We start from the raw sequence: 26,230 nt of genomic DNA on the forward strand, positions 1-26,230 counted from the left end.
AAAGAATGATTTTGCAATATCAAATCCATCTAATCTGAATCGATTGGAGTCATATTCACTGGCATCCATCTCCAACCACTCTGTAAATCTTTCGATCAATCTACTGTATTAACATAATGGAAGGGACACCTTATTATATTCTTTCCTACTTTTCAATCTTGCCTCCCTTTTTTTTTATAAACTACATAAGGAGAACTCAACCAAATACTCTCCATACGAATCCTTTTCCCTTTTTTATCTAGTTTTCCTTTTGCTTGCTCTTCCTGCTATTCCGTCACAACTAACTGATGTTGTTCAGCAGCAGGGGGAAAAATTACAGCCATCGTGGCAGATGCTTGACCAACTCTCTGCTGTTCACGACGTTCTTGTGTCTCTTCACGAACAACAACATCAGCAGAATTACCTTCTGAATCAGTCCCTTGTATACTACCAAGTGAAAATGAACATAAATTGAAGTTGGGGATAACACTGGTGTCACACATAGAAGAACTAGAAATATTCCTTCTCTTAGGTTTTGGAAGAAGTTCCGATGCATCAGATGGGATCTGCAAAAGCAAGAAAAATATAAACATAAATAAAACTGATAGAAAACACACATTAGGCAAAAAAAAACAGCTTGTAATCGAATTGCAGAAAATAACTACCTGGTCTAAGTATTGCGACACAAATGATATTTGCATTCCAACAAATCCTGTATCTTCATGCAAAAATAAATAAATAAATAAATAATACTGACTAAATTTTATAAAATAATACCAACACACTTCACACCTGTCTGTGAGGCAACAGGTGTGAATATATGTATTTCTCCTTTTTCATATAGCTGCATAAGCTCACCAAATTCTTTTTGAGCTGCCTCGAGTCTTTCTGAAAAATCATTCAAAAACATAAAAAAGAAAATAAAGTATGTAAAATTTCAAACTATAAAAAATATACTTCGATCAAATATAATAAATTCATGATCTACAGAATACCTTGACGTTTGTCTTCCGCTGTGGTTTCCCCAGGCTGCATGCCTTTGTCAATGCCTTTGTCAATATCAGCATTTACAACTTCATTCAATTGTGAACCAACGTCAAGGAGCAATGGAGTATTCTCTGGAAGGTTTTTCTCAACTCTACCTTCATTCAATTCAGCATCATCAGAGAGTTTTTGAGTTGTGTCAATTGAATCACAACTAGTTTCAACTTCCACTGCATATTCATAAAGAGGGTGAATAGATCAACTAGTTTTTCTATATATATAATAGAGAAAAAATTTATACCTGTAGTGAAAATTTCACTACAGGATATTATAAAAAAACAATTAAAACTTCAACTCTAAGAAGGTTGAAGTTAGACAGTCACAAACAAAAACCTCGACAATTACAAAAAAACAAACTTCAGCTCTAGAGCTGAAGTTCGACAGTTACAAAAACAAAAGTTTCAGCTCTAGAGCTGAACTTCACGAGTTACAAAATAAAACATTCAGCAAAAAACACATGCTGTAGTTTTTACAAAAAATATAAACACATGAAACAAAACTTCAGCTCCAGTCTAAGGTATCATTGAAATATTATAAATTTCACACTTTGTACCTGTAGTAACAATTTCCAGTGTATCACCACCTAGAAGTTCTTTGTAAATAGCTAGTAATCCTGCATACCGATCGTCTTTCCTAATAGTGCTAGACACATCAATCGCTTTCAGTTCTAATGTACAAACAGGTGCTTGATCTCCATCGCCAAACAAATTGCCTTTTCCAATATCACTTACCAAAGGACAACTCGGTGCATGTTTTTCAGTGCCAACAACTTGATCATCTGAACCTTTCTCAGTTGTTGACTCTTCATCATTTCCATCTTTACTCTGTCTACAAACACTGGATTATTCCTCTCCACCTTGTTGTTGAACATGTTCATCGCCTTCAACAACCGCTTCCTTATGTATAGCATTATCATCTGCGACTTTACACAATGCATCATGAGCATTATGTTCTTCAGTCTCAACAACTTGATTATTTGCACCTTGCTTGCTTCCAATATTCTCAGTTGATAACTGTGCTTCATCATTTCCATCTCTGCTCAATCTATCAGCACTGGGACGTTCCTCTTCAAATTGTTCTTGAACATGTTGATCGCCTACAAAAGCCGTTTGTCATGACCCGAATTTCCCACCCTCGGGAGTCGTGATGGCGCCTACTAATGCGAGCTAGGCCAGCCAATCCTTAACTGCTTACTTCATTAACAATTACTTCTTTAACAATTATCAGTGATAACATAAAAGCAACAGAATTAAATAATTATGCGGAAGACTTAAATTAAAGAAGACGAAACAATAATGCGAGAATCAACATATGCCTCTACCCAAGAACTCATGTCACATTACTCATGAACTTCTAAGAGTACTAAATACAACCGTTTGAAGGAAAATATAAACTGTTTGTCTCAAGTACATGAGATAACAGACTGAAATAAAAGACAGAGGAGACGCCGGGCCTGCGGACGCCTGCAAGGCTACCTCGGTATCTCACTAGACTGAAGGCTGGCTCCCGCGCTACTGCTGCTGTCCAAGATCTGGATCTGTGCAAAAGGGCACAAAGTGTAGCATCAGCACAACCGACCCCATGTGCTGGTAAGTTTCTAGCCTAACCCCGGCGAGGTAGTGACGAGGCTAGGACTAGACTCCAGATAAACCTGTGCAGTTATACAATATATGGCGGAAAAGTAAACAAGTAATAAACAGTTAAAGTTGGGGAAGGGAAACATGCTTCGGAGATAGTAGTTAAAAGAAAATAACAGGGAATAATAAGGAAGCTAGCAATATAACTTCTATCACAAATGAAGAAAATAAAGGCAACTTTCACTTTCAGTTTCATCTTGTTGCAGGCGTGCAACCCGATCCCATTTCTCATATCTCGTGGTAGGCGTACCACCCGCTCCCATTTCATCATTTCTCATGGTAGGCGTACCACCCGCTCCCATTTCATTATATCTTGTGGTAGGCATACCACCCGCTCCCATTTCATCATTTCTCATGGTAGGCGTACCACCCGTTCCCATTTCATTATATCTTGTGGTAGGCGTACCACCCGCTCCCATTTCATAATATCTTGTGGTAGGCATACCACCCGCTCCCATTTCATAACATCTTGTGGTAGGCGTACCACCCGCTCCCAGTTCATAATATCTTGTGGTAGGCGTACCACCCGCTCCCATTTCATAATATCTTGTGGTAGGCGTACCACCCGCTCCCATTTAATAATATCTTGTGGTAGGCGTACCACCAGCTCCCATTTCATAATATCTTGTGGTAGGCATACCACCCGCTCCCATTTCATTACACAATTACAAGAAATCCCGGCAATGGAACATAAGCGATATAATAAACTCCTGGCGAGGGAACAAAAGCAATATAATAGTATCCCGGCAAGGGAACAAAGATATCGAAACAATCATCCCGGTAAGGGAGAATCAGCTATAATCAATCTTAACTTAGCTTGTACTCAGCCCAAATAATGACAATGCTCAAACATAAATAAGATCTGCGAGGATAGAACAATTCTTTGCGCAATATAGAAGATCATTAATTTAAGCATCTGAAATGTCATTTAAGGACACAACCACTTTCAATTTAAGACTCACGGTCATGCTCGACACTAATATATAGATACTCGCCACCATGCCTATACGTCGTACTCAACAAGAAGCAAGTAGCAAATATGACTCCACTCCTAATCCCTCAAGCTAAGGTTAGACCAAACACTTATCTCGATGCCTTGAACACCACTCAAGTCTCAATTATAGCTTTACCTCTTGATTCCACCACCAATCCGCTCGAATCTAGTCATAAGTTACTTAATTACATCAATAAATGCTAAATAAGTCAACCCCAATGCATGAAAATAAGTTTTACAAAGTTTTACCCAAAAAGGTCAAAATGCCCCCGGGCCCACATGGTCGAAACTCGAGGTTCGGACCAAAACCTGGTTATCCATTCCCCCACAAATCCAAATACATGGTTTGTTTTGAAATCGGACCTCAAATTGAGGTCCAAATCCCCAATTTTAGAAAACCTAGGTTCTACCCAAAACACCCAATTTCCCCATGAAAATCTTTGATTTGAAGTTGAAATCATGTTAAAAGATGTTAAGAAGTGAAGAAAATGAGTTAGAAATCACTTACTAATCGTTTTGGAGAAGAAAAATTATTTAGAAAATCGCCTCTTACATTTTGGGGTTTTGAAAAGTGTAAAAATAACTGAAATCCACGTGAATTTATACCCCTCTGAAACTCCCTGTGCGGATCGCACAAAAAGGACCGCGGCCGCACAGGCCTCCCTGAAGACCAGCAGATCATAGCCCCGTGCGGACTGCACAAAGCCGACCGCGGCCACACAACATCCACTGCGGACCGCTCAAAGGCGACCGCGGCCGCGCTGCCCCTCCGCGATCGCACGCGATTTCTCGCGGACCGCGCAAGAGGGTTCAGAGACCTGCAATATTTCCTGAACCTGCAACATCTGATCTTTTTAAGCCTAAGGCATCCCGGATCCTACTCGAAACTCACCCGAGCCCTCGAAACTCTAACCCAAGTATATACACAACCTCAAAAACATTCTATGAACATATTCGTGTTATCAAATCGCCAAAATAATATCATGAACATCGAATTAAACCTCAAGATCAATGAAATTTTCCAAAAACTTCATCAAGTTCAAATTTAGGAATTCAAGTCTGAAACACGTCAAACGACGTCCGATTTTAACCAAACTTTACAGAAACCTCTTAAATCTCGTATAAGACCTGTGCCGGATGCCGGAACCAAAATACGGACCCGATACCAACACGTTCTAATCAATTTTCATTTCAATTTTCCTTAACAATTTCAGAAAACAATTATACTCAAAAATTCATTTCTCGGGCTTGGGAGCTCGGAATCCGATTCCGGGCATACGCCTAAGTTCCATATTTTCCTACGGACCCTCCGAGACCGTCAAATCACAGGTCCAGGTTTGTTTACCCAAAATGTTGACCGAAGTCAAATTTTATTCAATTTAATATCAAACTTAGCATTTTTCACAGAATTTCATATTTAAGCTTTCCGGCTACGCGCCCGAACTGCGCACACAAATCGAAGCAACTATAAATGAGGTTTTCAAGGCCTCGGAAGTACATAATGGGTAAGAAAAAAGGTGATGGCCCTTTAGGTCATCACATTCTCCACCTCTAAAACAACCGTTCATCCTCGAACGGACAGAAGAAAGAAGTACCTGAGTCGGGGAAAAGGTGAGGATAATGGTCCCGCATATCGGACTCGGACTCCCAAGTCGATGCCTGAGGAGGTTGACCTCTCCATTGAACACGAACAGAAGGGAAACTCTTGGATCTCAACTGACGAACCTGCCGGTCTAGAATAACTACCGGCTCCTCCTCATAGGACAAGTCCTTGTCCAATTGGACAGTGCTGAAATCTAACACGTGGGATGGATCGTCGTGATACCTTCGAAGCATAGACACAGGAAAAACTAGATGCACGACTGATAAGCTCGGCGGCAATGCAAATCTATAGGCCACCTCTCCCACTCGATCAAGAATCTCAAATGGACCAATGAACCTAGGGCTAAGCTTGCCCTTCTTCCCAAATCTCATCATGCTCTTCATAGGCGACACTCGGAGCAACACCCGCTCACCAGCCATAAAAGCCACGTTTCGAACCTTACGATCTGCATAGCTCTTTTGCCTGGATTGAGCTGTACGGACTGTACCCAACAACCGAGCCTCTCCCGGCTCAAACCATCCAACTGGAGATCGACACCGCTTACCATATAAAGCCTCATAGGGAGCCATCTGGATGCTCGACTGGTAGCTGTTGTTGTAGGTAAACTCTACTAAAGGTAAGAACTGATCCTACGATCCTCCGAAGTCAATGACACAAGCTCGAAGCATATCCTCCAAAATCTGAATAGTCCGCTCGGACTGCCCATCCGTCTGAGGATGAAATGTTATACTCAACTCAATCTGAGTGCCTAGTTCTCACTGAACTGCTCTCTAGAAGTGCGAGGTAAACTGCATACCTCGGTCCGAAATGATGGATACTGGCACCCCATAAAGGCGAACAATCTCCCAGATATAGATCTCAGCTAACCTCTCGGATGAATAGGAGATTGCCATAGGAATGAAATGCGCTGACTTGGTCAGCCTATCAACAATGACCCATACTGCGTCGAACTTCCTCCGAGTCTGCGAGAGTCCAACTACGAAGTCCATAGTGATCCGCTCCCACTTCCACTCGGGAAGCTCAATCATCTGAAACAAACCACCAGGTCTCTGATGCTCATACTTAACCTGCTGATAATTTAAACATCGAGCCACATATGAAACAATATCCTTCTTCATTCTACGCCACCAATAATGCTGCCGCAAATCCTGATACATCTACACGACGCCCAGATGAATAGAGTATCGGGAGCTATGGGCCTCCTCAAAAATCAATTCTCGGAGCCCATCCACATTAGGCACACAAACTCAACCCTGCAATCTCAAAACTCCATCATCATCTAAGGTGACCTGCTTGGCACCTCCGCGCTGCACCGTGTCTCTAAGGACACACAAATGGGGATCATCATACTGTCGATCACGGATACGCTCCAATAAAGAAAAACGAGCTACCATGCAAGCTAATACTCGACTAGGTTCAGAAATATCCAACCTCACGAACCGATTGGCCAAGGCCTGAACATCCAAGGCAAGCGGCCTCTTACCGACCGGAATATAAGCAAGACTACCCATACTGGCTGACTTCATACTCAAAGCATCGGCCACCACATTGGCCTTCCTCGGATGATATAAGATAGTGATGTCATAATCCTTCAACAACTCCAACCACCTCCTCTACCTCAAATTCAACTCCTTTCGCTTGAACAAATACTGAAGACTCTTGTGATCCGTGAACACCTCACATGCCAGGCCATACAGGTAATGCCTCCAAATCTTCAATGCGTGAACAATGGTTGCCAACTCTAAATCATGAATCAGATAGTTCTTCTCGTGAATCTTCAACTGCTTTGAAGCATAGGTAATGACCTTGCCATCTTGCATCAACACTGCACCAACCCCAATACAGGAAGCATCATAATAGACTGTGTAAGGTCCTGAACCTGTGGGCAAAACTAACACCGGTGTCGTAGTCAAAGCTGTCTTGAGCTTCTGAAAGATCGCCTCACACTCGTCCGACCATCTGAACTGAGCACCCTTCTGTGTCAACCTGGTCATCGGGGCTGCAATAGATGAAAACCCCTCCACGAACCGACGATAGTAGCCTGCCAATCCCAAGAAACTCCGAATCTCTGTAGCTGATGCTGGTCTAGGCCAGTTCTTGACTGCCTAAATCTTCTTCGGATCAACCTGAATACCCTATGCGGATACAATATAACCAAGAAATGCAATCGAACTCAACCAGAACTCACACTTCGAAAACTTAGCATATAATTGACTATCCTTCAGAGTCTGAAGAACCACTCTAAGGTGCTGCTCGTGCTCCTCCTGGCTGCGGGAATATATTAGAATATCATCAATAAATACTATCACGAACAAGTCCAAATAAGCCCTGAATACTCGGTTCATCAACTCCATAAACATTGCTGGGGCATTGGTCAACCCGAATGACATAACCAAGAACTCATAATGCCCGTACCGAGTGCGGAAAGCTATTTTAGGGACGTCAGATGCCCTAATCCTCAACTGATGGTAGCCAGATCTCAAGTCAATCTTTGAAAATACCTTGGCACCCTGAAACTGATCGAACAAATCATCAATCCTCGGTAGTGGATACTTATTCTTGATCGTAACCTTGTTCAATTGCCGATAATCAATGCACATTCTCATCGAACCATACTTTTTCTTCACAAACAACGCCGGCGCACCCCAAGGCGAAATGCTGGGTCTAATGAAATCCTTCTCAAGCAAATTCTGCAACTGTTCCTTTAACTCTTTCAACTCCGGCGGGGCCATACGATACGGCGGGATAGAAATGGGCTAGGTGCCCGGAGTCAAATCAATGCAAAAGTCGATATCCCTGTCGGGTGGCATACCCGGCAGGTCTGAAGGAAAAACCTCAGGAAACTCCCGAACAATGGGTACAGAATCAATAGAAGGGGCCTCCACACTAGAATCGCAAACATAAGTCAAATAGTCCAAACACCCCTTCTCGACCATACGCCGAGCCTTCACATAAGAGATAACACTACTGGTAGAATGACCAGGGGTCCCTCTCCACTCTAAACGAGGCATACCCGGTAAAGCTAAAGTCACAGTCTTGGCATGGCAATCCAAGATAGCGTGGTACGGGGATAACCAGTCCATCCCCAATATAACATCGAAATCGACCATATCTAAAAGCAACAAATCAACACGAGTCTCAAGACCTCCAATCACTACAATACAAGAACGATGAACTCGATCGACCATAATAGAATCACCCACCGGTGTAGACACATAAACAGACATACTCAACGAATCACTAGGCACGACCAAGTACGGTGCAAAATAAGTTGACACATACGAATACGTAGACCCCGGATCAAATAATACTAAAGCATCTCTATCACAAACTAGAATAGTACCTGCAATAACTGCATCTGAAGCCTCAACCTCAGGCCTAGCTGGAAGGGCATAGCATTGGGGCTGGGCCCCATCACCCTGAACTACCTCTCTAGGATGACCTGCTACTGGCTGGCCTCCACCTCTAGCGTCCTGAGCTCCACCTCTAGGACCTCTACCTCTACCTCTAGCACCTCTACCCCCACCTCTAACTGGTTGGGCAGGCTCTGGAACACCTGGTGCCTGTACCATAGCACGAGAACCCTGATGTGGAAAATTGCTCGGAGCTCAAGGGCAATACCTAGCAATGTACCTCGTGTCTCCACAAGTAAAACAAGCCCTCGGTTGCTGGGGCTGATGACCTCGGAAACTCTGAAGCGGCGGTGCACTGATAGGTGATGATGGTGCACTATAAGACTGCCGATCAGAATAATGCGTCTGGGAACCACGACCACCTGGAGTACCATGGGAGACTTGAAGAGCTGACTGAAAGGGCCTAGGAGGATGGCCTCTACCATATGAATCTCTACCTCCAAACGAGGTACCACTAAATCTACCCAAATGACGGGGCCTCTTATCTGACCTATAACCACCTCCCTATGACAGAACCATCTCAACTCGGCGGGCCACATTGGCCGCCTCCTGAAATGTGATCTCACTCCCGGCCTCCTTGGCCATCTGAAGACGAATCGGTTGAATAAGATCATCAATAAACCTCCTCACCCTCTCTCTCTCGGTGGGAAGTATGACAAGAGCATAGCGAGCTAGATCAATGAACCTGGTCTCATACTGGGTGACCGTCATGAAACCCTACTATAGGCACTCAAACTGCCTCCGGAAGGCCTCTCTCTGAGTCACGGGGAGAAACTTCTTCAGAAACAACACTGATCTACTCTCATGTCAAAGATGGCGACCTGGCTGGCCTGGCTAAGCGATAATCCCTCCACCAAGTTTTGGCGGATCCAGATAAGCGAAATGCAGCAAAATCGACCCCATTGGTCTCAACAATGCCCATGTTCCTGAGAACCTCATGGCAGCTGTATAGGAAATCCTGGGGATCCTCAGAAGGAGCTTCGCTGAAAGTAGTAGTGAAGAGCTTGGTGAATCTGTCCAGTCTCCACAAAGCATCGGCGGACATAGCCGCTCCATCGCCGGTCTGAGCCACTACACCCGGCTGAACTGCCACTGCTGGCTGAACCGCTGGAACCTGAATCTGGGGAGCTGCCTGCTTCGGAGTGCGAGTAGCGGGAGTCTGAGCCCCTCCTCCAGCCTGAGAAATGGCTAGTGCTATAGGAAGTAAACCTACTCGGGTGACACTCTCCATGAGGCCCACCAATCGGACCAGAGCGTCCTGAAGAACTGGGGTGGCAATGAACCCCTCTGGGACCTGAGCTGTGCCCACTAGAACTGTTGGGGCCGGAACCTCCTCCTCGAAATCAACCTGAGGTTCCGCCACTGGTGCTGCTGCTCGGGGCTGAACTCTGCCCATACCTCGGCCTCTAGCACGGCCTCGGCCTCGCCCCCTGCCCCTAGTGGGAGTTGCTGCAGGGGGCTCGGGTTGCTGAGCGGTAGATAAGGAAGCGCATGTTCTCGCCATCTGCGAAGAACAGAGTAGAAGTTCAATTAGCATTTGAGGAACAAATCCGCACGACAAGAAAGAACAAATGTGAGATTTTCCTAACTCTGTAGCCTCTGGGGATAAATACAAACATCTATGTACCGATCCCTCAGACTCTACTGAGCTTGTCCGTGAGTTGTGAGACCTATGTAACCTAGAGCTCTGATACCAACTTGTTACGACCCAGATTTTTCACCCTCGGGAGTCGTGATAGCGCCTACTAATGTGAGCTAGGCAAGCCAATCCTTAACTGCTTACTTCATTAACAATTACTTCTTTTAACAATTATCAGTGATAACATAAAAACAACGGAATTAAATAATTATGCGGAAGACTTAAATTAAAGAAGACGAAACAATAATACGAGAATCAACATATGCCTCTACCCAAGAACTGGTGTCACATTACTCACGAACTTCAAGAGTACTAAATACAACCGTTTGAAGGAAAATATAAATTGTTTGTCTCGAGTACATAAGATAACAGACTGAAATAAAAGATAGAGGAGACGCCGGGCCTGCTGAAGTCTGCAAGGTTACCTCGGTATCTCACTAGACTGAAGGCTGGCTCCCGCGCTACTGCTGCTGTCCAAGATCTGGATCTATGCAAAAGAGCACAGAGTGTAGCATCAACATAACCGACCCCATGTGCTGGTAAGTGTCTAGCCTAACCTCGGCGAGGTAGTGACGAGGCTAGGACTAGACTCCAGATAAACCTGTGCAGTTATACAATATATGGTGAAAAAGTAAACAAGTAATAAGCAGTTAAAGTTGGGGAAGGGAAACATGCTTCGGGGATAGTAGTTAAAAGAAAATAACAGGGAATAATAAGGAAGCTAGCAATATAACTTCTATCACAAATGAAGAAAATAAAGACAACTTTCACTTTCAGTTTCATCTTGTTGCAGGCGTGCAACCCGATCCCATTTCTCATATATCGTGGTAGGTATACCACCCGCTCCCATTTCATCATTTCTCGTGGTAGGCGTACCACCCGCTCCCATTTCATTATATCTTGTGGTAGGCGTACCACCCGCTCCCATTTCATAATATCTTGTGGTAGGCGTACCACCCGCTCCCATTTCATTATATCTTGTGGTAGGCGTACCACCCACTCCCATTTCATAATATCTTGTGGTAGGCGTACCACCCGCTCCCATTTCATAACATCATGTGGTAGGCGTACCACCCGCTCCCAGTTCATAATATCTTGTGGTAGGCGTACCACCCGCTCCAATTACATAATATCTTGTGGTAGGCGTACCGGTCCCATTTCATAATATCTTGTGGTAGGCGTACCACCCGCTCCCATTTCATTACACAATTACAAGAAATCCCGGCAAGGGAACATAAGCGATATAATAAACTCCTGGCGAGGGAACAAAAGCAATATAATAGTTTCCCGGCAAGGGAACAAAGATATCGAAACAATCATCCCGACAAGGGAGAATCAACTATAACCAATCTTACCTTAGCTTGTACTTAGCCCAAATAATGACAATGCTCAAACATAAATAAAATCTGCGAGGATAGAACAATTCTTTGCGCAATATAGAAGATCATTAATTTAAGCATCTGAAATGTCATTTAAGGACACAACCACTTTCAATTTAAGACTCACGGTCATGCTCGACACCAACGTATAGATACTCGTCAACATGACTATACGTCGTACTCAACAAGAAGCAAGTAGCAAATATGACTCCACTCCTAATCCCTCAAGCTAAGGTTAGACCAAACATTTACCTCGATGCCTTGAACACCACTAAAGTCTTAATTATAGCTTTACCTCTTGATTCCACCACCAATCCGCTCGAATCTAGTCATAAGTTACTTAATTACATCAATAAATGCTAAATGAGTCAACCCCAATGCATGAAAATAAGTTTTACAAGGTTTTACCCAAAAAGGTCAAAATGCCCCCGGGCCCACGTGGTCGAAACTCGAGGTTCGGACCAAAACTTGGTTACCCATTCCCCCACAAATCCAAATATACGGTTTGTTTTGAAATCGGACCTCAAATTGAGGTCCAAATCCCCAATTTTAGAAAACCTAGGTTCTATCCAAAACACCCAATTTCCCCATGAAAATCTTTGATTTGAAGTTGAAATCATGTTAAAAGATGTTAAGAAGTGATGAAAATGAGTTAGAAATCACTTACCAATCGTTTTGGAGAAGAAAAGTTGTTTAGAAAATCGCCTCTTACATTTTGGGGTTTTGAAAAGTGTAAAAATAACTGAAATCCACGTGAATTTATACCCCTCTGAAACTCCATGTGCGAATCGCACAAAAAGGACCGCGGCCGTACAGGCCTCCCTGAAGACCTGCAGATCATAGCCCCGTGCGGACCGCACAAAGCCGACTGCGGCCGCACAGCATCCACCGCGGACCGTTCAAAGGCGACCACGGCCGCACGCGATTTCTTGTGGACCGCACAAGAGGGTTCAGAGACCTGCAATATTTCCTGAACCTGCAACATCTGATCTTTTTAAGCCTAAGGCATCCCGGAACCTACTCGAAACTCACCCGAGCCCTCGAAACTCTAACCCAAGTATATACACAACCTCAAAAACATTCTACAAACATATACGTGTAATCAAATCGCCAAAATAACATTATGAACATCGAATTAAACCTCAAGATTAATGAAATTTTCAAAAACTTTATCAAGTTCAAATTTAAGAATTCAAGTCCGAAACACGTCAAACGACGTTCGATTTTAACCAAACTTTACAAAAACCTCTTAAATCACATATAAGACCTGTGTCGGGCACTGGAACCAAAATACGGGCCCGATACCAACACGTTCTAATCAATTTTCATTTCAATTTTCCTTAACAATTTCAGAAAACAATTTTACTCAAAAATTCATTTCTCGGGCTTGGGACCTCAGAATCCGATTCCGGGCATACGCCCAAGTTCCATATTTTCCTACGGACCCTCCGAGACCGTCAAATCGCGGGTCCAGGTCCGTTTACCCACAATGTTGACCGAGGTCAAATTTTATTCATTTTAATATCAAAACTTAGCATTTTTCACAGAATTTCATATTTAAGCTTTCCGGCTACACGCCAGGACTGCGCACGCAAATCGAAGCGACTCTAAATGAGCTTTTTAAGGCCTCACTGGGACGTTCCTCTTCAAATTGTTCTTGAACATGTTGATCGTCTACAAAAGTCGTTTCCTCACGTGTAGCATTTACATCTGCGACTTTATCTAATGCATCATCAACCACATTAATATCCAATGGATGTTCGTAATAGTCGTTCCCCCTATCATATTCTCGATGGTTACTCAAATCAAAATTGCCATCGTCCATTCCATTTGATTTGTTTACAATCTTAAACAACTGTTCAAACTTCTCATCGAAATATTCCTAGAAAAAAATTTACTAACAATGATTAATCTGAATAACATCAACAGAAATAAAAAGACTTCTCTATAAATTAGCTTACCTTCACTTTTACAAAAACCGCATCCACAAAAGCAGATCGCTCCTCCTTTTTAAACTTATCAAAAACTTCTTTCACGATTGTGCTTCTTTCTTTTTCTGCATGCCTTTGAACCTCCATCGTTAATCTCTAGAATAGACACACAACAAAAATTCAGATATAGAACAAAACTTCAGCTCAAAAACATGTTGTACTTTTACAAAACATAAAACCAAAAAACTTCAGATCAAAACTTACAGAACATATTATGTCGAGTAATTCATTGTCATCAAAGTCACTTGTAGAATGGTTAGAACGACTTTGGGTACGAGATGATTCGCCAATAAAAGGAGTTCGATTCGCTTTTTTTGATCGACTCCGACTACGTGGTGATTTACCAATAACAGGAGTTCGATTCGATTCTTTTGATCGACTCAGAGTACGTGGTGATTCACCAGTTGAAGGACCCGCGTTAAGTACCTTTGAACGAATCCGGCTGCATGGTAATTGGTAAATTAAAGGCATTGAATTCAATTCCTCTTCTGTAGGAATTATATCCAATACCCTAAAGCTGCGATATTTCTGTTTAGTACAAAAAAGTATATTATGAGAAGAAGAAAATTAATACGTCAACATATTAACACAAAGACAAAACCTGAGGGGTATCAAGGTACTCATCCTCTCTTATACTTCTCCCGAATATCTAGGAAGCGCTCATAGAACCAAGCACATAACGGATAAGGAAATCCACCAAGTTTATACTCAGTTGCATGGAATTTGTTCTGCTTGTCCAATGCATGTTTTAGTGAGTAAATGGGCTTCTCATAAGCCACATTACCCCAAGGATATTCAACACAAACCTTATCATCTTCAATAATAGATGCATACTCCTCCATCACAGATGACTCGGTCTTTTTCCCAAACAAAATAGACTCTACGACAAGAATTTCCATAAGCTTCACAGCATCATCATCGCTCTCGCATACGTGTATGTGATTCACAACATTCTTTGGAATTTTATTCTGAGTCATAAAATCTCGAATATCCTTCAAAGTTACACCCTTGGACTTTGCGCTTCAGAATATTGCTCTCTCGATTAATTGGTTTTTCAACATTATGTGCTGTGATCCGCAAACCACACATAATGTGAAAGTCTTCAAGGGTGAAGGAAACATCATGGCCAAAAATTCTTGGAACTAATCGAGTCTCGATCATTCGTGAATATTCGAGAAAGACACAAACAATGAACCAACTTCATGCTGCATTTGAAATTCTCCATAGCCATAATGTATCGAAATGTACCATTATGAAGCTTATCCCGTTGTGTAAGAGTCAAGAAAGTTGCAATTAATTTCTTCAAATCGTGGTTCCCCTTCCAGTAACACTTAGAGTTAAACCAATTTCGAAACTTAAAATATCTTTGACCTGGTCTTGTAGGTGGAGGAGCAGGGACATAAGGACTTGGGGGTATTACAGGTAGTCTAGGTGCTTTAGGTGCATTAGCTTCTTTGCGTACTTTAGCTGCATTAGGATCTTTAAGTGCCATCTGTTCAAAAAAAGTAAAACATACAAAAAATAACATTATGACATTATCAAAAAGATCAGTTAAAACTTCAATCTCTAAGAATGCTGAAGTTCGACAGTTACAAAACAAAACTTCAGCTCTAAAGCTGAAGTTCGCCAGTTACAAAAACAAAAACTTCAGCTCTAGAGCTGAACTTCGACAGTTACAAAAACAAAACCTTCAACTCTAGAGCTGAAGTTCACTAGTAACAAAACACAAAAACTTCATCTCACCAGTTACAAAATACAAAACATTCAGCCCCATGCTGTAGTATTCACAAAAAATAAAACACAAATTCAAATCCAAAAATAATGCCAAAACATGAAAAAAAAACTTCAGTTCCTATCTAAAGTATCATCACTTTAATAGTATCATCTATTTAACTCTCAATTTTTTTTTTTAAAATTTGGACGTCTAATCACTGAAGAATTTATAGAATTTTCACCAACAACATAAAAACTCGTTCAAAAAACCTAAAACACAATCGTAAAAGTAAAACTAATGCACTTATCAAATTAAACACTAAGAAACTATTTAATCATAAATACATGACTATCAAAACCAAAACCAGAAAGAAATCCAGAAAATCGTAAAATAAAACCCAGAAAATTAATGCAATGTACCTGTGATTAAATCGTAATGTGGGAACAACGACGAATAGTAGTTGAAAAATCAAAACAACGACGAAAATCCTTTGATTTCAGAAAAGAACAAATCAAAAAACACGAATAACGGGAGACAGAGACAGTAAAGGACTAGCGTATACTTGGAGAGAAAGTAGTCTTTTAATGAAGAAGGGCAAAATAGTCTTTTTAAAAGGCTTTTAACAAAAAAACGGGTACGAGTGCAAACAGAAAGACAAAGCAGCTACAGATTAAAAAGGAGTATCTAGATAGGGCGTCCCGTGCAATTTTTACCTTTAAACCGCTGATTTTATAATTCCAAGAAGTTAAGCATTGTAATTCAAAAAGTTTCTAACTTTATCTTTTAGCAAAATATAATGTTTATGAAAAGCTACGAGCTTGGTGGAGATATGCAGGGTTGGCAGAAACAGGCTGGGAGAAAGCTGAACCGATACTAACTTTAATTTCCCTTGAACCATGATTCTCCACTTTAATTTCCCCACAAAGTAATTCTCTCCTTTTAATCAGGTACAGTCGGCTAGTCGAGGGGTTGGGGTCTGGGTTTGGACACCACTGAAGTGATTTTAATTTTTATGTATGTAATTAAAGATTAGAGAAGTTTATCCTATCTCGCTTTAATTTTCTTCAGCTATTAAAGGTTTTACCCAGATGGAAGTTTAAGGGAAAAGTCTGTCAGTTTGCAGGAAATTGTAACGTTTACAACTGATACCACAAACAAGTGTCCAGTGCAAAGCGCTTTCCCATGCAAGATTTAAAATGCACCAGTAAGCCAATTATTTGATTTGCCTATTTGGCAAAACTTCTAAAATTGGCTTATTTTGCAAAAGATTTTTTTTTTTAGCAAAAATGCTTTTCAAAAAATACTTTTGGAGAAAATATATCAACAAGCAAGTTGTGAAATATCCTAAATCTCATAGTTTCCAGTTCTCCAGAGAAACCTTATACAAGGAAGCAGCATTATTCACCAATAATCCAAAAGAATCAGCTTACACGCCATAGAGCAATTAAAAAAAAAAAACAGAAACTATATGACAAGGCTTTGTAATTCCTACAAGCGTCTACTATTACTGAAATTTAGTAAATAAACCAAACCTTTGCAATACTTTTGGCTAAAAAACACACTAGATTACACGGTTTAATTGGTTCTCAAAAGAATATCAATGTCTTTCAAAATGCTGAAGAGCCTCGGTTTGGAACTCATTGGAGAGGGCTTTTATTATTGAGATGAAAGGAGATACACAACAGACCGCACAAAAAAATAGAGTATTGTCAAAGCTCGTACCAAGGCAATCACACAGACGAAAGTACAAAGCTCGTCCTTCCCATTGGCATCCCTTTTTATCAATTAGATGCATCGCGGCTGTAATACTGATCTAGGGTCTTTGCTGGGATACGATGAAGTAGCTCACGAGGGAAGATGCGAAGGAGTGTCCATGCTAAATCAAGTGACTGGAATATGTTGCGTGTGTCATAGGCTCCTTGAGCGACAAATTTCCGCTCAAATTTGTCAAGAAACTCCAAATACAGCTGTTTCATTTATAGGAAGACTATTAGTAATCTTGACTTGATGATAACCCCCGCCAAAACACAGGTAAACTAATTCAAATATTTTTCTCAGTCAAATTACCAAGTCCTCAGAAGAAAGTGCTTCTTCTCCGACAACAGCTTTCATTGCCTGGACGTCCTTTCCAATGGCATAATTTGCATACAGCTGATTTTTTTAAAAAGTTAATGCAAAAAGAAAAAGGAGAAAGAACACACACATTAAGCCATCAATTGCAAACAAAGTAAAAATGTATCAAGTCTGCCTGAAGAAATGAAAATGAAAGGGAACAGCAAAAAACATGCTTTCCGAAAGTTGATCTTACCTGGTTGGATACATCAGAATGATCCCTCCTAGTCATACCCTCACCAATGGCACTCTGAAAAAGTTTTCAAGGGTTAGTCGTCCTAATATCAATTAGTCAAAAGCATCTAGATGGACTGAAAACAAAAGGATCCGAATGCTCACCTTCATCAACCGAGACAGGGATGGAAGTACATTGATTGGTGGGTATATCTGTTACAGTTCAGACAATGAAAAAAAATGTTTTAGACATTTTTCTTCAAAAGTCCAATGCCTTTAAAAGAGTAAACACATTCAACCCATCCACAGTCATAAAAGCTTCAACAGTAGCTAATCACAAAAAGGCAACCTTCTGTTGCTGTGACACAGCCGAAATCAAGAAATACTCGACTCAGCAAGCAACAGAATGCTTACAGTGACTCAGGAGTCAAGACATCATAGATATTCCATGTGTGGAATACATGTTAAATGAAATTGTCCACAATTGAATTGTAATGTGACACAATTCCAAATATGCAAATAGAAATATTACAAACCAATGGAGTGTTTCGTGGATGTGTTTTGGACTAGTAATACTATAAAGTGGAACTTCCTTAATTTTCCAAGAATCCAAATATAGTTGAATGTGTTTGGTTTTACTTTTGCAGCATTCTTTTTAATTGGCAGATGATATGTTAAAACAGGATTCCTATGCTATATGTCATTCTATTAAACACATTTCCAGGCAGTATGTGCAAAACACATATAAAACATTTGCAAGATATTATATTTTGTTCAGATATAATGCAAGAATGAAACTGTTGGGTAAGTCCAAATATCTGATGAAGTTTATGGCACTAAGGCCATTCATGGAAAGGATAAGCAAAATCTGGTAAGTGGTAACTGTAGGGCTTCATCTAAGATAAAAAAAAAACTTGACACTATAGGGCCTTAGTATAATCATACAAGTACCATAAATCTTTTTATTATTATCATTTTCCCCAGAAGAAAAAATCATAATTGCTTTAGATCCTACTGGTCATTTAGTGAAATTCATCCCCAAGTCCAACCGGAAAGCAACCTAAATTTCAAGATAAATGGTGGCATGCAATTCATAAAGGTGTAAGGTGATGCATAAATGCATAATAGAAATATTATTTCTTATTAGTGCACAACTTACCACTAACATAATATCATAAAACAACCTAGACAGAAAAAGGAATTATGCAAAAGCTTATTTGAATAATATTCAGAAAGTTCATAGCAGAAAAAGCAGAAACAGTTTTCGCCTTCCAAGGTAACTGTAAGCTATAGGATGGAAGTCAGCCTGTTAAGTTGATTCAGGAAATAGAATTAGAATAGAAAAACTGAAAAGCTATCTTCCTTCAATCTATTTTCAGTGTATGCGGCATGATTTATGAAGTACGCAAACAACTTGAAATTATGATAAATGAGAAAGAATATCATGCAGTGACTCAACATCAAAAGAAAAAGGAATAACTCCTAGAATCACCAGAAAACGTTTGGAGGGTCTTTGTATAAGTTAGTATAGAATGAGGAGACCGAAAGAAGACATGACAATGGTTAAATTTCCCTCCCAAATGCTCACGCACAAAAAGGACAAGCAAATTTTGATGATGCTTTCTCTTCCTACTTGATTATCCAGTTTATCAAATAATCATTTCAGTTTATACGCTACCTGATTGAGATGATCTGGACTTAAAATGTGATTAGCATGAAATACCTCCCCATTGCCAGCAAGAGAAACGGATCGAGAACGCAAAGAATTGACAGTACCCCTTCTTTAGTTAAAAGAACCTAAAGTACCACTGCTTCAATTTGATTGGTTGCTCATTTATTACTTAGATCTCTTATGACATGAAGTATTTTGCCCCTTTGCTGGTGTGAATATGTACTCAGTCCGAGAGTTCCATAATATACCTGCCGGTTATGAAGTTGTCGGTCAATATATATTTGTCCTTCAGTGATATAACCAGTAAGATCTGGAGTTGGGTGTGTAATATCTGTCCATACAACATAAGATAGAAATTGATCAATAAGAAGAAAAATCAAGCAGAAGCAGTGTAATATCCAAAATATATGGCTAGCTGTTTGTTACCATCATTAGGCATGGTCAGAATTGGAATCTGTGTGATAGATCCAGTCCGTCCCTCGATACGTCCAGCTCGTTCATAAATGGTTGCAAGATCAGTATACATATAACCGGGATATCCACGCCTTCCAGGCACTTCTTCTCGGGCAGCAGATACCTGTAATAGGATATGTAGTTATATGGTGCCAGTAGTCTTAAAGAAAGCTTAGAATACTTGCAACATCACTTAACCCATGGGTATTGATTTTAAGATTTAATGATGATCAAATTAGGCCAAATCATAAGAATACAAAATAAAAAAGATGCAGATGCACTTATTGAAGAATACCTCACGAAGAGCATCAGCATATGAACTCATATCAGTTAGAATCACAAGAACATGCTTGCCACATTCATATGCTAAATATTCGGCAGTTGTAAGGGCAATCCTGGGAGTAATAATACGTTCAATTGTGGGATCGTTGGCCTGCAAGAAGTATGGCATAATAGATCAGATTGAGCTTCAGCTTAAAGAAGTGCAATCATTTTATTAACTGAAGCGGTGTAAATATCATTTATTGATCCATGTTAAAATTGCAAGAATTACCAGGTTTAAGAAAAGTGTCACTCTCTCCATGGATCCATTTTCCTCAAAATCACGTTTGAAAAATTGAGCTGTTTCCATGTTGACTCCCATAGCTGCAAAAACTATGGCAAAGTTGTCGTCTTCACCACCCTGTAGCATCAAGTAGAAAAGTAAGATTTATATCAATATACATACAATTGAATCGCCACGAATAAACGAAAATGGATGACGAAATGTGCCTGACCAGCTATTTGCTGGTGGCCTAAAAGAAGGAATAGACAATGAACCAACCCTCTGTACCTAATCCGCAAAAGGGTGAACTAAAGTCGGTTAGGACGAAAAAAGGAGGCTGTTTCAAGGATTATATGTTAATGAACTTCCTCAGAAGACCAAAGAAAAAAGAAAAAATAAATGCAGAAATCTATTTTGTTTCTGTCGTCTTCAATGCAGGCTACCATGTCAAATGGCAGTAGTAAGATTATTAAGATACTAGTCAAATCTCTTCTGATAATTTTTTATGTTTTAGATCAATTGTGAGTCTTATAGAATCTTAGGCCTCTCTTCTCGTTTCCCCATTGTAATTATCAGAAGGTTACACTATTAGTGTAACCATTTTCATATTCAATACAAACATATTACCTTTTCAAAAAAAAAAAAAAGATACTAGTCAAATCTCAAAACATGCTTTGATATCTTAGAGAGGCAGCCAAATGCTTAAGACCTTTTTAAGCAATGCAACAGAATTCCATATCAGCATTTTAGGCATTTGAAATATAATCATCACGCAATACTACTTACCTCAAGAAGATTTTCAGATTTCTCCAACCTCTTCACCAAACCAGCCTGACGACAGATCTGGGCTGCAATTTCATTATGGGGAAGACCGGCAGCAGAGAAAAGAGGGATTTTTTGTCCTCTAGCAATTGAATTCATGACATCAATTGTTGAAATTCCTGTTTGAATCATCTCTTCAGGATAGGTTCTCTCACTAGGGTTGATAGAACTCCCTAAGATTGGCATTAGCATAATATTAGTGGAGAATCACAAGAACATCCGAATTAGGTCATATTAGAGCTCAGCACTTGCCAGAAATATCTCTGTAAGCCTCGGGTAAAATTGGAGGACCATTGTCAATAGGCTTCCCTGAACCATTGAAGATACGTCCAAGCATATCTAGTGAGACCGGTGTTTTAAGCACCTGCAAACATATTACCGAGAGCGCTCTTAGACAACAGTACAAATGTTAAAACAAATGAAGCATAAAACAGCACATCATCTACCAGAAACATGACTAATAAACTAATAGTTTTTATTCATATAGAAGCCATCTCTGAGACTTTTTCTTTACATGCAAATAGAGAATGGTTACATGCTTAAATTCTCAAGTTTATTGATAAACTTCATATGAGCATTTCACGTGCTACATACAAGAATTAGGTTTTTTTTTTTAAAGATAAAAAAGGCAAAATGCAAGAGAAGATTGAAGGCTAAAGTAAGGGAGCAAACATGTATTAAATTACTAAGTCATACCATGAAAGTCTGGGAGAGAGTGGTAGAAATGAGAGTGCGAAGGACGGTGTCTATTTCAGACAACCAGTTCGGGTTCATGCCGGGGCGATCTACCACAGAAGCTATCCACCTTATTAGGAGGATGGTGGAACAATACAGGGATAAGAAGAAGGATCTCCACATGGTGTTTATCGATCTAGAGAAAGCGTACGACAGGGTTCCTAGGGAGGTCTTATGGAGATGCTTAGAGGCTAAAGGGGTCCCGGTTGCCTACATTAGGGCGATTAAGGACATGTATGATGGAGCTAAGACTCGGGTTAGGACAGCAGGAGGCGATTCAGATTATTTTCCGGTTATTACGGGGTTGCACCAAGGGTCTGCGTTCAGCCCTTTCCTATTTGCCCTGGTGATGGATGCTATAACGCATCATATTCAGGGGAGGTGCCATGGTGCATGCTATTTGCTGATGACATAGTCCTAATCGACGAGACACGACGCGGCGTCAGTGAGAGGTTAGAGGTTTGGAGACATACCCTTGAGTCCAAAGGTTTCAGGTTGAGCAGGACGAAGACGGAATACCTTGAGTGCAAATTTGGGGCAGAGCCGACGGAAGCGGGAGTGGAAGTGAGGCTTGATTCTCAAGACATCCCTAAGAGGGGTAGTTTCAAGTACCTGGGGTCGTTTATTCAGGGGTCCGGGGAGATCGACAAGGATGTCACACACCGTATAGGGGTGGGGTGGATGAAATAGAGGTTAGCGACGGGAGTCCTGTGTGACAAGAAAGTGCCTCTGTTACTGAAAGGTAAATTTTATAGGGCAGTGGTTAGGCCTGCTATGTTGTACGGGACCGAGTGTTGGCCGGCGAAGATCTCACACATCCAGAGGATGAAAGTTGCAGAGATGAGGATGTTGAGGTGGATGTGCGGGCATACAAGGAAGGATAAGATTAGAAATGAAGATATTCGAGAGAAGGTGAGTGTGGCCCCCATGGAGGACAAGATGCGGGAAGCAAGACTCAGATGGTTCGGGCACATTCAGAGGAGGAACACTGATGCACCGGTGAGAAGGTGTGAACGACTGGCGGTGGTGGGTACGAGGAGAGGTAGAGGGAGACCTAAGAAGTATTGGGGAGAGGTGATCAGGCAGGATATGGCGCGACTTAGGGTTACTGAGGACATGGCCCTAAACAGGGAATTGTGGAGATCGAGCATTAAGGTTGTAGGTTAGGGGAAATTTGTGATGTCTTTTTACAGCGCACTAGAGTGAGACTAGCCAGTTAGGAATTAGTCTTAGGATGCTATTGATCAACTACTGATGATGGGCTTTATCTTCTGTGTATTAATACCTTACATATTCTCGTATTTCCTATATCTCTTATATTGCTGTTACTTTGTTTTTTATGGTATTTATGTTATGTTATGGATTTTATGGTGTTTTATTATGAGTCTATTGATAGTACTAATATAGTGTCTCTTGTTGCCTCTTTGAGTCGAGGGGCTCCTGGAAACAGGCTCTCTGCCCCTCGGGGTAGAGGTAAGGTCTGCGTACATATTACCCTCCCCAGACCCCACTTGTGGGATTACACTGGGTTGTTGTTGTTGTTGTTGTTGGTTTATCTATGGATTACGCAACCAATTCATGGAACTTAGGTACCAGTGATATACGTTTTTGGGTTCTATGCAACAAAGTTAGAGCAAATATGAGCTACACTATACCTCCCCGGTAAACTGCACAGTTGTGTATTTGTTGTCAATTCCAGATGTTCCTTCAAAAACCTGGTTAGAAAAAGGGAAAATAACCATCCCATAAGCAGATTGAATTACGGAAAAATTGGTGAATATTAAAAGTTAAAGTAGATGATACATATTTGAAAATTCCAAACAATTATATCATGCAAAGAGTGATGCCAAAGGATAACCTACCTGAACAACAGCTTTTTCCCCATCAACTTCCAGAACTTGTCCACGTCTTGTTGTTCCATCTCCCAAACGAATGTTAACAATCTCCTGGTACTTGGGTCCCTGACAAGAGATTATATACACACACATTATTCTAAAGCATTAACATAAACAAGCAACAATAAACAACATCAAATTTAAGAAAATAATAAAAATGTATTGCAAAGTGTACAAGGATTACCTTAACTTTGTCGAGAATAACAAGTGGTCCAGCAACACCTGAGACAGTTCTATATTCTGCAATTGTACACAGTATTGGAAGTCAGCAGTTTTTATCTTAAACAAATGACAAGTTGAATAAGTTTTTTCTTTCTTTTTTTTGAATAAGAATGACAAGTTTAGCAAGTTTTGAGTTTGGATTGAGTAGAAACTACCAAAAGCCAGAAAAGATGTGGAGTTATATGTGATGATCCACAAGATTGCCATGTTACTGAAAATGGATATGACAATGGATATATTGAATCCTGAAACCTCAAAAAGTAGGAATATCCTCCTTGTAGTGTATAGACAGAAGGTACAGCAAAATTTTGATATATTTACTTCAGTTGCTGCGCAGATAAAACCAAACAACATATTCTCAAGAGTTATTAAGTATACCCATCAAATCCTAATACCTACTGAAACTATAAGGGAAAAAAGATCTACTGCCATCAGCGTTTCAACTGCTGATACGTGTTCATGCCCAATCATCGGCAGAAGGCATCAGACAGGCTTTGAAAACAGTTCTCTGCCACCTGGGGAACACTCTATTCTTAAATCTACAAACTAAATAGGACCACAAGTGAGACATTCATCTCGGTAGTCCTAGTTCAATATAGCATGTGTAACTCAGCTCTAGTTATAATTGAAGATCATTGCAATCATAATGAACCCGCACCACATATTTTCATTTAGAATCCCTATTCATCACTTCACTATTCCTAGAATTCTTTGATTCATTTGAAAAAGTGCTAACACAGGTTTAAGGGCTCATTTCCAAGGCCTGTTACTTAAGCAAAAAACTACCACATCTGCATACCATAAGTGGAACATGACTTTACGCCTCTAACAAACAGAAGGCGAGCGAAGAAGAAGAAAACGATATAAACATGACTTTACGCCTCTAACAAACAGAAGGCGAGCGAAGAAGAAGAAAACGATATAAACATACCCATTCCAACCTCCAGGGTTCCCTCCTCCATGTCAATATTGTTGTTTTCCGCACCCATATTTTAACCTGAAAATTAACAAACAAAGAAAATGAAGCAACATCATATGCCCGCCCCGCAAGTGCTGATAAATCACTTTACAATTGATCATCAGATCACGTCTCATTACATAAACAAGAAAGCATCAAAATGCCAAGCTGGGCAGCAGAGACGGATACAAAAAAACTTTAAATCAGCAGCAGATGCTAAATATAATTATTACCACACTCACTATTTAGTATAGATAAATTTTCAACTATACATAAAGTGCGAGCCAAAGGCCTAAAACGCTAGGGCAGTAACAAACAGAGATATCAACAGTAATAGAACAGAGCAATTAGGAGATATATACAAATGAAACTATTATGAGTAAAGTCAAAGGCAGTGGATTGTATAGAGATGTGTGGCTTGAGATCGAAGGGTTGTAAATTGCGTTAGCTAAATGGAAAGGTGAAAAATCGAAGATTGGAGAATGGATCTGTAAGAAAAAGGATGTACCTTTTCTGCTTCTGAATCCAAGACAGAGCCAAGAGAAATAGAGGAGAGAGAGATAGAGGTGGACCGTAGAGAAATGGAACTGAGATCTGATGGTGGAGATAAATAATTAATACTACTCCAGCATGTAAATGAAATGAGATCATGATAAGACGGAGGTGGTTTTGTTATGTTATTACAGTAATAACATTTACTGGTTTTGTTTTGTTAAAATTGGAAATTAAAGTAATATTCCCAATTGGTGACATTTTCTCATTTACTCCCTCCTTTTTGTATCTTATTCGATTGGATATGAATTTTAAAAATATAATAATTGTTTAGAATCTTAATATCTTAAGTTAAAATATTTAAAAAATTATAGTCTTAAACATGTCATATTATTTCTATAACGGAATATCATTGAAAGTAAAACTAAAATATTAAAATTAAAATCAAAAGCTTGTTAAATATGTGATAGTCCTTTTAACATATTAAAAGGTAAAGAAAAGTACAAAAGTGATAATTGTCATTTCTTAGTTTTTGTATAAAAATGTGATATTCTTTTTAACATATTAAAATGTGATATTTTTTCATCTTAACTAATGTTCTTAAATATGTATTTACCGAAAAACTTTACACAAAAGTGGTAATTTTCAATATATTTGTAAGTTAATTAAATTAACTCTTCATAAATACAACATTCAAACAATTGACAAGGATGTAATACAAGGAAAAACAAAAAAAGACAAGGACATTTGTAGTTATC

At 40.1% G+C, this 26,230-nt stretch overlaps 2 protein-coding genes across 5 annotated transcripts; both read right to left on the reverse strand.

The window, feature by feature from the left end:
- Positions 1–730: 730 nt before the first annotated feature.
- Positions 731–15,166, reverse strand: LOC107788602 (uncharacterized). Its single transcript, XM_016610288.2, has 7 exons — positions 13,884–15,166; positions 13,650–13,775; positions 13,321–13,570; positions 1,880–2,119; positions 1,577–1,825; positions 975–1,193; positions 731–867 (listed from the first exon to the last, which is right to left on the reverse strand). The coding sequence occupies exons 1-7, from the start codon at positions 14,148–14,150 to the stop codon at positions 743–745; spliced, it is 1,476 nt and encodes a 491-aa protein (XP_016465774.2). The 5' UTR covers positions 14,151–15,166; the 3' UTR covers positions 731–742.
- A 1,609-nt stretch (positions 15,167–16,775) lies between these two features.
- On the reverse strand, positions 16,776–25,623 carry LOC107788603 (V-type proton ATPase subunit B 2). 4 transcript variants are annotated; one of them, XM_016610289.2, is made up of 16 exons: positions 25,489–25,623; positions 24,954–25,019; positions 24,178–24,351; positions 23,985–24,040; positions 23,768–23,866; positions 23,561–23,620; positions 21,423–21,534; positions 21,135–21,343; positions 20,358–20,486; positions 20,100–20,237; positions 19,778–19,928; positions 19,600–19,682; positions 17,845–17,892; positions 17,702–17,755; positions 17,461–17,544; positions 16,776–17,360 (listed from the first exon to the last, which is right to left on the reverse strand). In XM_016610289.2, exons 2-16 carry the CDS (start codon positions 25,009–25,011, stop codon positions 17,175–17,177), a joined length of 1,641 nt encoding a protein of 546 aa, XP_016465775.1. In that variant the 5' UTR covers positions 25,012–25,019; positions 25,489–25,623; the 3' UTR covers positions 16,776–17,174. The 4 variants fall into 4 exon arrangements, with proteins under 4 accessions (XP_016465775.1, XP_075111025.1, XP_016465776.1 ...); XM_075254924.1 differs by having other exon boundaries at positions 21,135–21,339; positions 21,419–21,534; XM_016610290.2 differs by lacking the exon at positions 24,178–24,351.
- Positions 25,624–26,230: the final 607 nt, after the last annotated feature.

Source organism: Nicotiana tabacum, chromosome 6 (genome assembly GCF_000715075.1).
Source record: "Nicotiana tabacum cultivar K326 chromosome 6, ASM71507v2, whole genome shotgun sequence".
Taxonomy (NCBI): domain Eukaryota; kingdom Viridiplantae; phylum Streptophyta; class Magnoliopsida; order Solanales; family Solanaceae; genus Nicotiana; species Nicotiana tabacum.

Bases quoted from the DNA above. Each gene is read 5' to 3' on its own strand.
- LOC107788602 (XM_016610288.2), bottom strand. From the start codon at position 14,150: ATGCCTTTAATTTACCAATTACCATGCAGCCGGATTCGTTCAAAGGTA. The intron at 1,826-1,879 runs GTGGAGAGGAAT...GAAATGATGAAG, and splicing joins TGAACATGTTCAACAACAAG to AGTCAACAACTGAGAAAGGT. The intron at 868-974 runs GTATTCTGTAGA...ATGATTTTTCAG, and splicing joins AGCGGAAGACAAACGTCAAG to AAAGACTCGAGGCAGCTCAA.
- LOC107788603 (XM_016610289.2), bottom strand. From the start codon at position 25,011: ATGGGTGCGGAAAACAACAATATTGACATGGAGGAGGGAACCCTGGAG. The intron at 23,867-23,984 runs GTAATCCTTGTA...ATCTCTTGTCAG, and splicing joins TTATTCTCGACAAAGTTAAG to GGACCCAAGTACCAGGAGAT. The intron at 19,683-19,777 runs GTAACAAACAGC...TTGTATGGACAG, and splicing joins TCTGACCATGCCTAATGATG to ATATTACACACCCAACTCCA.